The sequence below is a fragment of the Misgurnus anguillicaudatus genome, chromosome 11 (genome assembly GCF_027580225.2).
Source record: "Misgurnus anguillicaudatus chromosome 11, ASM2758022v2, whole genome shotgun sequence".
Lineage (NCBI taxonomy): Eukaryota > Metazoa > Chordata > Actinopteri > Cypriniformes > Cobitidae > Misgurnus > Misgurnus anguillicaudatus.
The window spans coordinates 18,351,036-18,364,227 of record NC_073347.2 but is presented as its reverse complement, the minus strand read 5'-3'; the positions used below and the strand labels follow the sequence as shown (position 1 = coordinate 18,364,227).

The 13,192-nt window shown below is 36.4% G+C and overlaps 1 protein-coding gene across 4 annotated transcripts in view; it reads right to left on the bottom strand.

Moving 5' to 3' along the window:
- Positions 1-13,192, bottom strand: part of ndst2a (N-deacetylase/N-sulfotransferase (heparan glucosaminyl) 2a) — a 154,708-nt gene that overhangs the window by 10,396 nt on the left and 131,120 nt on the right. For all 4 annotated transcript variants that reach the window (XM_055169368.2, XM_055169371.2, XM_055169369.2 and 1 more), the window contains 4 exons: positions 9,082-9,169; positions 8,833-8,987; positions 5,529-5,714; positions 4,291-4,419 (listed from right to left, as the gene is read on the bottom strand). In XM_055169368.2, coding sequence (XP_055025343.2) covers positions 4,291-4,419; positions 5,529-5,714; positions 8,833-8,987; positions 9,082-9,169 — 558 coding nt within the window. The remainder of the gene's footprint in view (positions 1-4,290; positions 4,420-5,528; positions 5,715-8,832; positions 8,988-9,081; positions 9,170-13,192) is intronic.

Below are 13,192 nucleotides of genomic sequence, written 5' to 3'. Positions count from 1 at the left end.
AGAATGGTTAACCAAAACTAAGTTACTGGGTTGATCTTTTTCACATTTTGAATTAGGCTGATAGAAGCACTGATGACCCAATTATAGCACTTAAACATAGAAAAGTCAGATTTTCATGATATGTCTTCTTTAACCTCCTAAGATCTGGTGTGCCCATACACGTGGACATCACATTTTTTTGTTTTGTTTGCACCATCATACTTTATTCTGTGTAACTGGAACCTGTTGTACACAAATGTGGACAATAACACTGCTTCATGTTCAAAGAAAAATATTTGGTTATTATTATATTTATTTATTTAAATCTAAAATGCAAGCCAAACCAAAGCTCGGGTCTTAGGAGGTTAAAGTCGCCATGAAAATAAAATTTAAAACTGTAATTTGTTTTGGAATATTGTGTTTTTTTTACAAATGATTTATCTTTTTTTTTATTCATGTACTCTCATAATCTTTAATCAAAAACGCAAATCTCTTCCACTCCTCAATATGATCTCTCTTTACTTCCGGTAATATGTATGGCAGGTGGGGGGGGGGGGTCCGGGAGAAGATCGCTGCGATTAGCAATTAGCAACACAACTCAACTTCAAATGATCCAATCAGATCTCGATGGACAAATTCAAATCCAGCCCTGCCTTATTTCATTTCAGAAGACAGATATATGTCACCACATGGAGAATAAGGCAATCGCTACTTCCGTTTCATGGCGACTTTAAAGGAAACATCAGTTTGGGTGATTCAGAAGCAGACAACCGCACTGTCCCTGATATAAGACGATCCCCCTTCTTCAAAGTTTAACTTTTGGAAAAAATGCTTTTTGAAGGCCAACCTTTGTCTTTTATAAAGAAAATACTTTTCATAAGTCAAAGGGGGCTAGTTTGACTTCCCATGTTCTTCAATACTTTTCATATGACAAACTATACTGTAGTAGTTTATCAGGTTGCTTTAGTCCAGGTGAACTTGTTTAGGTGTATTTGGCGCTGCCTACTGCCTTTTTGTGGGTGTACGGTTTGATTGACATGTGATGTCCAGAGCTCGAATGTAAGACATTGTTTATTTAGAGGCGTTTCCTGTTTATTTATATAATATGATATGATATGTTATCAGTGTATAAATCATAAAAGTTATTTTAGATGAAAATTTAACAAAAAATTTTTTATATAAAAGAATACATGGGTATAGCACAAATCAGCTGAATTTTATATTGATGGCATAACAACCAAGTTAAACTGTGGCTTACAACACCTTTCATAAAGATCTTCCTTGTCTTGGCTTGTTTTGGACACAAGGTAATAACACAAAGCAGTCCTGCCTACTGACAGCTCTGCTTATATATCTATAACTACTGCATTTTGCGGACTATAAGTCACATTTTTTTCATAGTTTGGTGGGTCCTGGAACTTAAGTTCAGGCGACTTATACATAAGAAATAATTGACAACGGGCTATTGAATTCTAAGAAAATAATGCACACCCAAGGTGGCAGTTACACCGCGGGTGTGCATTCAAATAATTCAAAGGACCGGAGTCAATTATACCGCTTATACCACCGGTTACCACAAAATTGCCCTGGTGCCGATTTTTTTAAGACATTTGACAAGTTAGGTGTGCGGTTATCGAAAAATAATGCATACCCATGGAACATTTCTCAACCAATCAGAATACAACTTTCAACAGACACGTGGTAAGTCAAAATAATTTTTTATATGAACCAAGAGACAACATTACCGTCTACAGCCACGAGAGTCCGCTCTATGCTGCTCCTGTATTTATGTCATTTAATGGATTCAGTGATGTGGAATGACTTTGAGACCTTTTTGAACTTGATTTGTCTTGTTGTGTTAATTTAGCCTATTCAGCCTCCCAGGTATGTTCTGTATGCTATTGTGTATCGTGTAAAAAACATGTTTACTTTAACATGTACAGACACCTATTCAGCCTGCTGTTTGTGCTATTGTTTAGTTGAATAACTTGCCTTTCCAGATTAAATGTCTGTTCTTCGACTTGGATTTTGTGAAACCATTTTCTAAATAAACACGACTTATAGTCCAGTGTGATTTAAATATGTTTTTTCCTTTTCAAAACACATTTTTGACTGATGCGACTTAATACTCCAGAGCGACTTATAGTCCGGAAAATATGGCATATCATGCTATAAGAAACTTTATATATAGTTTTATTTACAAAAATGTTGTCCTTGGTTTAACACAATATGTTGCCCTAAGAACATCTCTCACTTGGCAAAATCAGGTCATATATTGGGGCTATATATATAATATATATATAATATATATATATATATATATATATATATATATATATATATATATATATATATATATATATATATATATATATATATATATATATATATATATATATATATATATATATATATATATACACACATATATACATATATACACATATATATATACTAGGCTTGTGCCGGTGTTAAATTTTCATGTTGCGGTGATTTATGAAGGTTTTATTACGGTAGACGGTATTACCACGGTGTTGAAATGCATTACAAAAACAAGTTGAAAAGATGAGCAAATGTCATTGTTATGGTGTAAATAAAAGATTTAATAACTTAAACTTGTAAAAATGATATAAATAAAACAATACACAGTAAACTGAACCAATCAGATTCAAACAGAATAAAGTGCAAACTGCAAAAGCAGTCAACTTTAGTGGTTTAAATGATTAAATTGCAAAATATCATCAGTCCATATGCAGCCTGACGATGGAAAGCCACTTTGGCCGTTGACTGAATGGCTTCAGCTGAAAATGAGCCAGCAGCAGCACTGCTAGATGATTGGATACTCTGTAAAACAGAGAAGAGAAATATTACTTCATGCCTTAAAGATGCATTTTAGACAATTATAGAGAATAAAAGAAGGTAAAGCTTACTGATAGTTTGTCTTTTTACTTGTTTGTATGATTAAATATGATACATAAATATATGTTCCTTTCATTTTAGTAAAAGAACACATACAGCTAAATATGCCCATTTGTATTCACAGTACTGTTTATTCAACATACAGAATCAAATAAATTACGTAACATATTTAAATGGTTATAAAAAAATATTTTTTTTGTAAAAAGACAACTTACCAGTGTAAAGATACTGAAATTTGGGTTATATGATCAAACTTGCGGGACCTGGTATGGTAAGAACTCTATAGCAGCTGCATTGTGCACTAACATTACTTGTAGTCTGTTTAATATTAAGTAATTAACTTAACGTTGTCAGGCTCAGTTTCAGCTATAATTAATAATATGTGTTTTACCAGATAGCAAGCGGTAGGATTGCTAATATAACGTTAGCTTAATAGACGTAATAATATTAGACAAACTAAACAGCGTAACGTTAGCTAGCTGACATTAGCATTGCTAAGCGGACACTTAACTGTTATTATTTAGACACAATATGAAATATGATGCCATGTATCTTACCTTTATCTCCGTGAACTGTGGAGGATTGTCTGGAAGATGCATAAAGTTGGTTGTTCACGTAATTTGCTGACCCGTTCCGTCCACATATTCTACACATAGGGAAATTGTTTATCACCAGCACTACCTCTTTGTTTTTTCACGAAGCCAAAAAACGTCCATACTTTACTCCATACATTATTTTTTGTAATGTGTAAAAATAGTAAGCAGCAGCACCAGCACTCATCCTTCTGGTAAGGTGCACCTGCGTATGAGTGACACCTCGCGCAGCATCCGTGCAGTGTAATTTGAACCGGCCAAAGGAAAAAAAATAATGCACGTCTTTTCGCGGTAATTTGAAGACCCCGCAATAACACTACCGTGCAGTTTTACTACCGTGGTTTACCGTATTACCGAACACCGGCACAAGCCTAATATATACACACACATATATACATATATATATACATATATACACATATATACATATATATATATATACACACATATATACATACATATATATATATACATATATATATATATATATATATACATATACATACATATATATATATACATATATATATACATACATATATATATACACATATACATATATATACATACATATATACATACATACATACATACATACATACATACATATAGGGGATTTTTTTTCATACTGCCCACCCCTATTGCGAAAATCACAATCAAGTTTGTTACACTACCAAACACCAAACAAGGACCACACATGGGGGCACATAAAAAAAACCTGCTTCCATTCTCTAAACAAAAACACGTGAGCACACAGACAGGCAAAAACATTACAAATCCAACATTTGTGTCTACTAACAGGGTTAAGGAGGACGGTGAGGAAGAGCTCTCCTCCACGAATGCTTTTGTCCAGCTCGCGAGATCCTCCTGGGTACTCATTATAGAAGATGGTGTGAGTAAAAAGGCCACACGTCTGCCTGGGCAACACCTGCAGAGGGAGCAAAGTTACAGACGGATACAAACAGCACTCAATTCAGCTTCAGCCATTAAACAGACATCCTCAGTGAACACAGAGGTGGTTTTATTGAGGGAATGAAACGCCCATTAATCATTTCGTCCGATAATGGTGGGATCAATTTGAGCTCACGCTCCAATAAATGCATTAATGTTTCTCCGATTTAAAAACATCAAGCTTCATTAATGAAACATGAGCGAAAGAGATGTGCGCCAATCCTTTGTAAATCTTTCGTAGAGAAAGTGTTGCACTGAATTGAACAATCGGGCACAACAAAAATTAGTTTCTATCCACTGGGCTGGTTATTATTTTGTGAAATCAGCAGACACCTACATATATATGTGACCCAGTTTGTGAAACCCAGCTTTGTGATTTACTGTTTTCTCCCATAAAACCATCCTATATAAAGCGAAAATATATCTTGTGTAAGATCGTGTCTAAGATTAAAATCAAACTTTTCATAATTAGATTATAAGCCTTTAGCATGGGTCACATACACTCACCTAAAGGATTATTAGGAACACCATACTAAAACTGTGTTTGACCCCCTTTCGCCTTCAGAACTGCCTTAATTCTATGTGGCATTGAGTCAACAAGGTGCTGAAAGCATTCTTTAGAAATGTTGGCCCATAATGATAGGATAGCATCTTGCTGTTGATGGAGATTTGTGGGATGCACATCCAGGGCACGAAGCTCCCTTTCCACCACATCCCAAAGATGATCTATTGGGTTGAGATCTGGTGATGACTGTGGGGGCCATTTTAGTACAGTGCACTCATTGTCATGTTCAAGAAACCAAATTGAGCTTTGTGACATGGTGCATTATCTTGCTGGAAGTAGCCATCAGAGGATGGGTACATGGTGGTCATAAAGGGATGGACATGTTCAGAAACAATGCTCAGGTAGGTCATGGCATTTAAACGATGCCCAATTGTCACTAAGGGGCCTAAAGTGTGCCGAGAAAACATCCCCCACACCATTACACCATTGCATTAATGAGAAATTGAACAGATGTTCCTAATAATCCTTAAGGTGAGTGTATACTCCTACAATACATAAGCAAACCCAAATCATATTTTTACCTTTATGCCACCGTGTATGAAGCCCCTCCGATGGCGTGCTGGTCTCAGGTGGGGATATTCTTCTGTGCTGGTCACTGTGATCTCCCAAACGCTTTTCCAGGCCTCGTACAGCTGGCTGTGTACAGGATACACCCCTGAATGATGGGGGGCCACAGCGTACCCCATGTCTGTGGGAATACCGTGCTCCTGTGAAAGAGAACGTGAATAAATGCTCAATCACAATTCACTCAAAATTGCATTGCCTAAAGTGGGAGGTGTAACCGAAGCAGAGGAGAAGTCATCAGTACAGACGAGAAGCTTTTCATTACAATTCTCTGCAGAGAAAAGATCTAATTCACCAAAAGCATGTAGTTATTTTTCACCACCACACGAGGGCGCTAGACAAACACACCAACAGTGACACCAAATGAACATTTTGACTTTAAATCAAATCTAGCCAACGTAAATCATCAAAAGCCAAAAGTTGTTTTAAGAACTTTGTATGTGCGCTCCTGCTTGCTTGAGGCGGCGCTTTTGCCGGCACACGTGTGTTAAACGCAGACTGCGAGATCCACAAGCCCTGGCTAAGGAGAGCCTTTTCCAGGCTCATTAAACCTTGATGAAGGAGTGGTGTCTTCTTCATTGAGCAGAGAGTAGGAGAAGGCATATGTCAGTGTCTGGTCTAAAGACAGGATGTGACAGAGGGATTAGCGAGAGGAGGGAAAGGCCCGGTTAGTATTCACAGCACGCTCTCGCTCTCTCTCTGCCTGTCTGTCTTTGGTCCATATCCCACTCCAATGACCATCATTACACAGGGGTGGGCTCGTTTCAAGAGGCCAAATTCACAATCTTCTGCGGCGTGGTCAAGGTCAAAGAGAATCCGACCGATCCAATGAAAAAGTGCTAATACACATCGAAAATGAAACACCAGCAGGAGATAAAGCTGGCGGGCGGGGAATCAATACTTGCACCTTTGCGTCAGCACCAATAATAGACATAAATAATAACACAATGATGAAGATACAAAACTTGTTACAAGCAAAAAATAAATACGGTCACAGTGCAAAAAACTATTTTCAGAAAAACAATTCTTAGTATTTTTGTCTTGTTTTCAGTAAAAACATCAAAAAATTCTTAAAGGTGCAGTGTGTAAATTTTTGCGGCATTCAGTGGTGAGGTTGTGAATTGCAACCAACGGCTCAGTCCACTGCTCATCCCTCACTTTTGAAAGACACAGAGAAGCTACGGTAGACGCCATTGGACAACCATGTAATTGATGGAGACAACTTTTACATGGTTTTCTTGATGAGCAAAACAACACAAGAAAATTAGTCTAGTTTTTAAACCAAAAATATAAAATTCAAGTGATTTTGTGCATAAAACAAGCAAAAAAATCTGCCAATGGGGTAAGCAAAAATTTGTTGAAAATTTTTCTTAAACACTAAATTCAAGAAAATTTCGATTTTTTATTTGATTTATGCACAAAATCGCTTAAATTTGATATTTTTGTCTAAAAACTAGACTTTTTTCTTGGGTGTTTTTCTCATCAAGAAAAAGCATCTTAATTTAAGAATTTCTAGATATTTTTACTGAAAACAAGACAAAAATACTAAGAATTGTTTTTCTTGTACAAGTACAGGTTACCTTTAATTGTAAAAGTACAATTTTGGGTTACACACTGCAAAAAATGACCTTCTTACTTAGTGTTTTTGTCTTGTTTTCAGAAGAAATCTAAAAAATTCTTAAAGGAATAGTCTACTCATTTTCAATATAAAAATATGTTATTACCTTAAAGGCGGAGTCCACGATGTTTGAAAAACGCGTTGGAAAAGGAGACGGGCCGACTACCAAAACACACTTATAGCCAATCAAATCAAATCAAATGCCCGGTTGCGTATGTGTGGGGCGGGTCTATCAACAGAAGGTCCAGATTCTATTGGGGTAAGGGCGTGTTTGTTTAGGTGATTTCAAATATCAACATTGGCTTTCAAACATCATGGACTCCGCCTTTAACTAAGAATTGTTGATACATCCCTCTATCATCTGTTTGCGTGCACGTTAGCGCTGGAGCGCGCTGCGACGCTTCGATAGCATTTAGCTTAGCCCCATTCATTCAATGGTACCAATCAGAGATAAAGTTAGAAGAGACCAAACACATCAACGTTTTTCCTATTTAAGACGAGTAGTTATACGAGCAAGTTTGGTGGTACAAAATAAAACGTAGAGCTTTTCTAAGCGGATTTAAAAGAGGAACTATATTTTATGGCGTAATAGCACTTTTGGGAGTACTTCGACTCGCCTGAAAAGTCCGCTCCCCTTCACACTCTCATAATGGGAGAGGGAGGGTGTTACTGCGCCGAGTCGAAGTACTCCGCTACGTTTTATTTTGTACCACCAAACTTGCTCGTACAGTATAACTACTCGTCTTAAATAGGAAAAACGTTGATGTGTTTGGTCACTTCTAACTTTATCTCGAAATGGTACCATTGAATGAATGGGGCTAAGCTAAATGCTATCGAAGCGTCGCAGCGCGCTCCAGCGCTTAAGTGCACGCACACAGATGATAGAGGGATGTATCAACAATTCTTAGTTAAGGTAATAACATATTTTAATATTGAAAATGAGTAGACTTTTCCTTTAAATTAAGATGCTTTTCTTGATGAGCAAAATGACCCAAGAAAATAAGTCTAGTTTTTAGACAAAAAATATATAATTCAAGAAAATTTAAACTTAAAACAAGCAAAAATATCTGCCAGTAGGGTGAGAAAAAAAATCTAAAAATAAGTTTTCTTTTTTCTTAAACACTTATTTTAAGCAAATTTTTCTCACCCCATTGGCAGATAATTTTGCTTGTTTTAAGCACAAATTCACCTTAATTGTATAGTTTTTGTCTTAAAACTAGACTTATTTTCTTAGGTCATTTTGCTCATCAAGAAAATACATCTTGACTTAAGAATTTTTAGATGTTTCCACTGAAAACAAGACCAAAACACCAAGCAAGAAAGTCATCCCTTGCAGTGCATATCATAAATGAAGTGGTAAAATACTCTCTCACATTCCAGCACAAATGCATAACAAGACAACTATAAAAAAAGCTATTTCTATGCAGGTGTAAAGTGCAAAAAAATAGTGTGGTGTTTTCATGATCAAGCAAACACAAGCAAAAATTTTAGGTTTAAATAAAATGCAAGTTTTAGGGTGGGACTTTAGATTTGTTTGAACAGTGTTCCCAAACCTGTTTGAAAACAACCATTATGTTAGTAAAGTCGTTTAGTACAACAACAAGTGCAAATGTTCACCTTTCAACTGCATTGTTACGACTAACCTGCGCAAACTGCATGTTGAGTCTCATCTGCTCTGCCAACACGCTGACATTATGAAAAAGGTGAGGTTGCATGTGACTCCACATGTGTGGAAACCACCAGAACTCATGTCTGTGCTCCAACAGCATGTCATCACCTTCATCCTCTTCCTCTGTACCTGCAAACACCAACATACACGTTAGTTTAACATCAACATTTTTGAGATTTAACCGTGTGTGACATTTAAGCACCAAAGAAGACAAACTAAGTACCTGCATGGTAGAACTTGCCAGAGAAGCCAAGATTGAATGTAAAGTTGGGAACAAGTGTCCGTAGTTTATTCTGCGTGTTCAGCAAAGCCTAAAATGAAAGAGTTATCACTTTAATGAAACATCTTCAAAATATGTGCAACAAGATTAGTTACTGTATGGAGGGATCAAAAACAAAGAGCTGTGCTCAGAGGCAAACACATTCTTTTAACAACAACACCGTTACCCTCAGGCGGTGACACAAACAAATGCATTACCTAAAGTCATCGACAGATGGCAGAATGGTGCCAATACAGTCCTATAAAGAGTAAGAGAACAGAAGTTTCAGGCCGTCGGCCAGATCGACAGACTTGAGTGGGCTGTGAAATACACATTTGCATTCAAATCTCCTCTACCCACAGGCGGGTCAGACGTGCCGTAAGAAACCGCAGCCTTAACATCAATCTAAACTCATCCTTGCGAAATGAACGCATTTCATAACTTAACATCACCGCGCACATCTAGCTAATGACAGCGCTGTGAGGCTTGAAATACAAAATGATCCTGCCATCAAGCCCTTCAGACCTTGAGTGATATGGGGATGTAAGCGAATTACAGTGCCGTTCCAGCACAAATCAGACGGCGGGGAGAGATACCGTCACCTTCTGCACAAATCTGACACAAAGCCGAGCCGATAGATGCGGCACTATCACAAATCAAGTCATGCTGCTGGGGAGAGAAGGTTGCTGCGTCGCTCTGAAGAGATGGCATTTTGCGTTGATTTAAGAGCCGACGGTGTCCCTGAGTGTGTGTCTATCCAATATTTGTTCTGCTTTGGGTGTGTTTGCTCAGCATGTCCATATAAACCGGATGTTTTTTATGGCATTTATCTGGGAGCCATCTAAAATCACAAGGTGCTGGTCAGGATGGAGAATGGGCTAAAGTGCAAATCAATCATCAAGTTGATATGATTAATTAAAATGGCAAAGTTGGCTCGAGAATAACTCTAGTTTCAGATAAGAAAGGAAAAATTAGATGTTTTTAAAATAAATAGTTTTTCCTTGCACATGCTTTTAATGGAGAAATAGTGGGCTTGTGTACAGCACCATGACAACCTTTACTTTAGTAACAAACATTACAGCAAAAGCATGCTACACTTCAGAAAATGGTGCACGGTACGAAAATGTCAACTAGACTCTTCTAGACTGCAGTAAAGAGTAGTATCTCTAACCAGGCTCTACACAATTTTCATTTCAAAGTTACATTCTAAGCATTTAGTATTGGTGTCTTTGCCTTTTATTAGGATAGAAAAGTAGCTAGACAGGAAGAAGTGGTGGCTGGTGACTTCTTTTTTTGAAACGCACCATGTGAAGTTCGTCACAACATGTATGTAGCTTGTCAAGTGTGTGGTTTGTAATTTCAAAATATATGTGCGCTTTGAGAGATCGAGCGTGCATCACATGTCATGCCAAAATAAGTGCCTGCTGCAGATGCGTCTAAAGGGTTTATGATAAAAGAGACGCTCGCGTTTGCCAGATACTCGCATAATCTGATGCGTAATCAGAGTTTACTGTTAAGGGAGTGTCTAGCGTGTATTTTGGGAAGGTGAGCGTCTCTTTTGTCATGAACGGATTTGACGTGTGTGCGGCGGGCACTTGTTTTGGCGGAACACGTGATGCACACAGGATCTCTCGACACGCAGGACACATATTTAGGAAAAGGGAACCACACACGTGACAATCTGAACACTTATTTTGAATTAGCACATCCTCAGATGAGCAGTCACGAGCCGCCACTGACAGGAAGTGAGGTGAGGGAGAGAGGGGGGCAGGATGGGGAAAAGTCCATGAGCCAGGACTCGAACTCGGGTCTCCCGAAGCACAACACACAAAAAAAAATGATTCATTCAATTTACTCAATTTTTCAAGGTAAGTGGTCGCAATCAATTTATTTAATTTAAACAAACAAAAAAATGTAAATAGAAAACAAAACACTTTTATTTAAATGTAGCTTAAATAAATTGATTGCGACCACTTATCTTAAATAAAATTGAGTAAATTGAATGAATCGTTTTTTTTCAGTGCAGCGTTACATGGCGACGCACTTACCCACAATGCTATCGGCACCAACAAGTATGTTACACTCTTAGTCAAAACTTCTATGTAGGTAGGCTATCATGTTAAATGTGTAAATACAGAAACAGGAGGGATGTTCATGCACAATTAACCAGAAAATTTGAAAGTAGAGCTAAAGTCAAATGACAACACTTAATTGGCTGTTAGGTACAGCAAACTTGAAAAGACTGTTTAAACAATAGGCTAATTATAAATAAAATATTTAGAAATTCTATATTAAAATATAGCCTTTCACTCACAATTTTTAAAGGGTTATTAATTTACGCAAAAATGAAATTTCTATCATCATTTACATACCCTCATGTCATTCTAAACAAATAAGATCAAGTGTAAAAAAACATCTTTTGGCAGTGCTGGCAGAGTGTCCAATCGCCATGAAAAACGATTGTATAATATATTTACTATACATTTAGAAATTCTTAATTTTATATTTAGAAAACAAAATAGGGACAATGGTCTGGAAACGTAAATATTTTTTCCATACTCTTCCAGACCTGGAAATTATTCAAATCAAATTTCATACTTTTCCAAACCCAGTTAGGAACCCTGTCTAACACATAGATCTTGTTTAGGTTTGATTAACCCTGACAGAACTTAAACTAGACTCAAATTGACCATAAAGCAGGAACTCTACAGATCGCTGCTTTTACAGGTCTGCTGAATGCACCATAATCTCAAACCAATGTAGGTCTGGCATACATTTTTTTGTTATATTTGAAGATTTTCGTTGCAAAAATAGATAACTGCGCTTTTGTAATTTTTCAGAAATCTGGTTTTTTGGTTGTGCATTCCCATTAATATAAATTCAACTGCAGTTGGTTTGTTTCAATTTAAACCTTGATAACTTAAAAAATACTGTAGCACCATAAAACAAAATAATAACATGATAACATAATAATAAACATGTTTTGACAAAATGTTAAAAACGGAGTTATCTCATTTTGCAACGAAACTCTTCATTTGTTAAGTAGACATAACCCCCAAAATAATTTATAAATGTATAAATGTATAAAAGTGACATGACAGCCAACTTATAACATATGCACGAATTCCCATGAGATCAAGTCACAGAGGCAAAAGTAAATCGTACAAAAACGTTTGATGTGGTCTTATAATTAAGGGGACGTATCATGAAAATCAGACTTTTCCATGTTTATGTGCTATAATTGTGATATGTGATAAAGAACAACCCAGTAACTTAGTTTTGGTAAACCATTATCTGCAAACATGTTACAAAATAGGCCATTGAAATTTGGCTCCCCTTGTGATGTCAGAAGGGGATAATACCGCCCCTAATCTGCACTATCAAACCACGACACTGCCATGTAGTACAGAGATCAACTCATTTGCATTTAAAAGGACACACCCAAAAACTGCACATTCTTGCTCACAGGTACAAAGTGGCAATTTTAACATGCTATAATAAATTATCTATATGATATTTCGAGCTAAAACTTCACATACGTACTGTGGGGACTCCAAAGATTTATTTGACATCTTAAATTTTTATATATATATATATATATATATATATATATATATATATATATATATATATATATATATATATATATATATATATATATATATATATATATATACCACGAGCTTTAGACACATTGTAAAATACATTTGAACTGCCCTGAGATGGCATTGGACATGAACAATACTTCTGCCAACAAAATCTGCCTTTCCACATTATCTTACGTTCAGTGTATTATCTACGATGCATAAACTACCTTTCTTTTCCAGAACGTGTCAAATATTTCTAGACGCGTGGAACATTTGTACCAAAACAAATATATGAATAGTTTGTGTAGCATTGCATTAGCAGCATAAAGGTTGTTGGGGTTTGATTCCCAGGGAACACATACACTGAAAAATATGTAGCTTGAATCCATTTTAGGTCTCTTTAAATAAAAGCATCTGGCAAATGCATAAATGTGAATCATAATGGAGCTTATTTATATTTTTATGATGGTACAGATCAATGGTGTAGG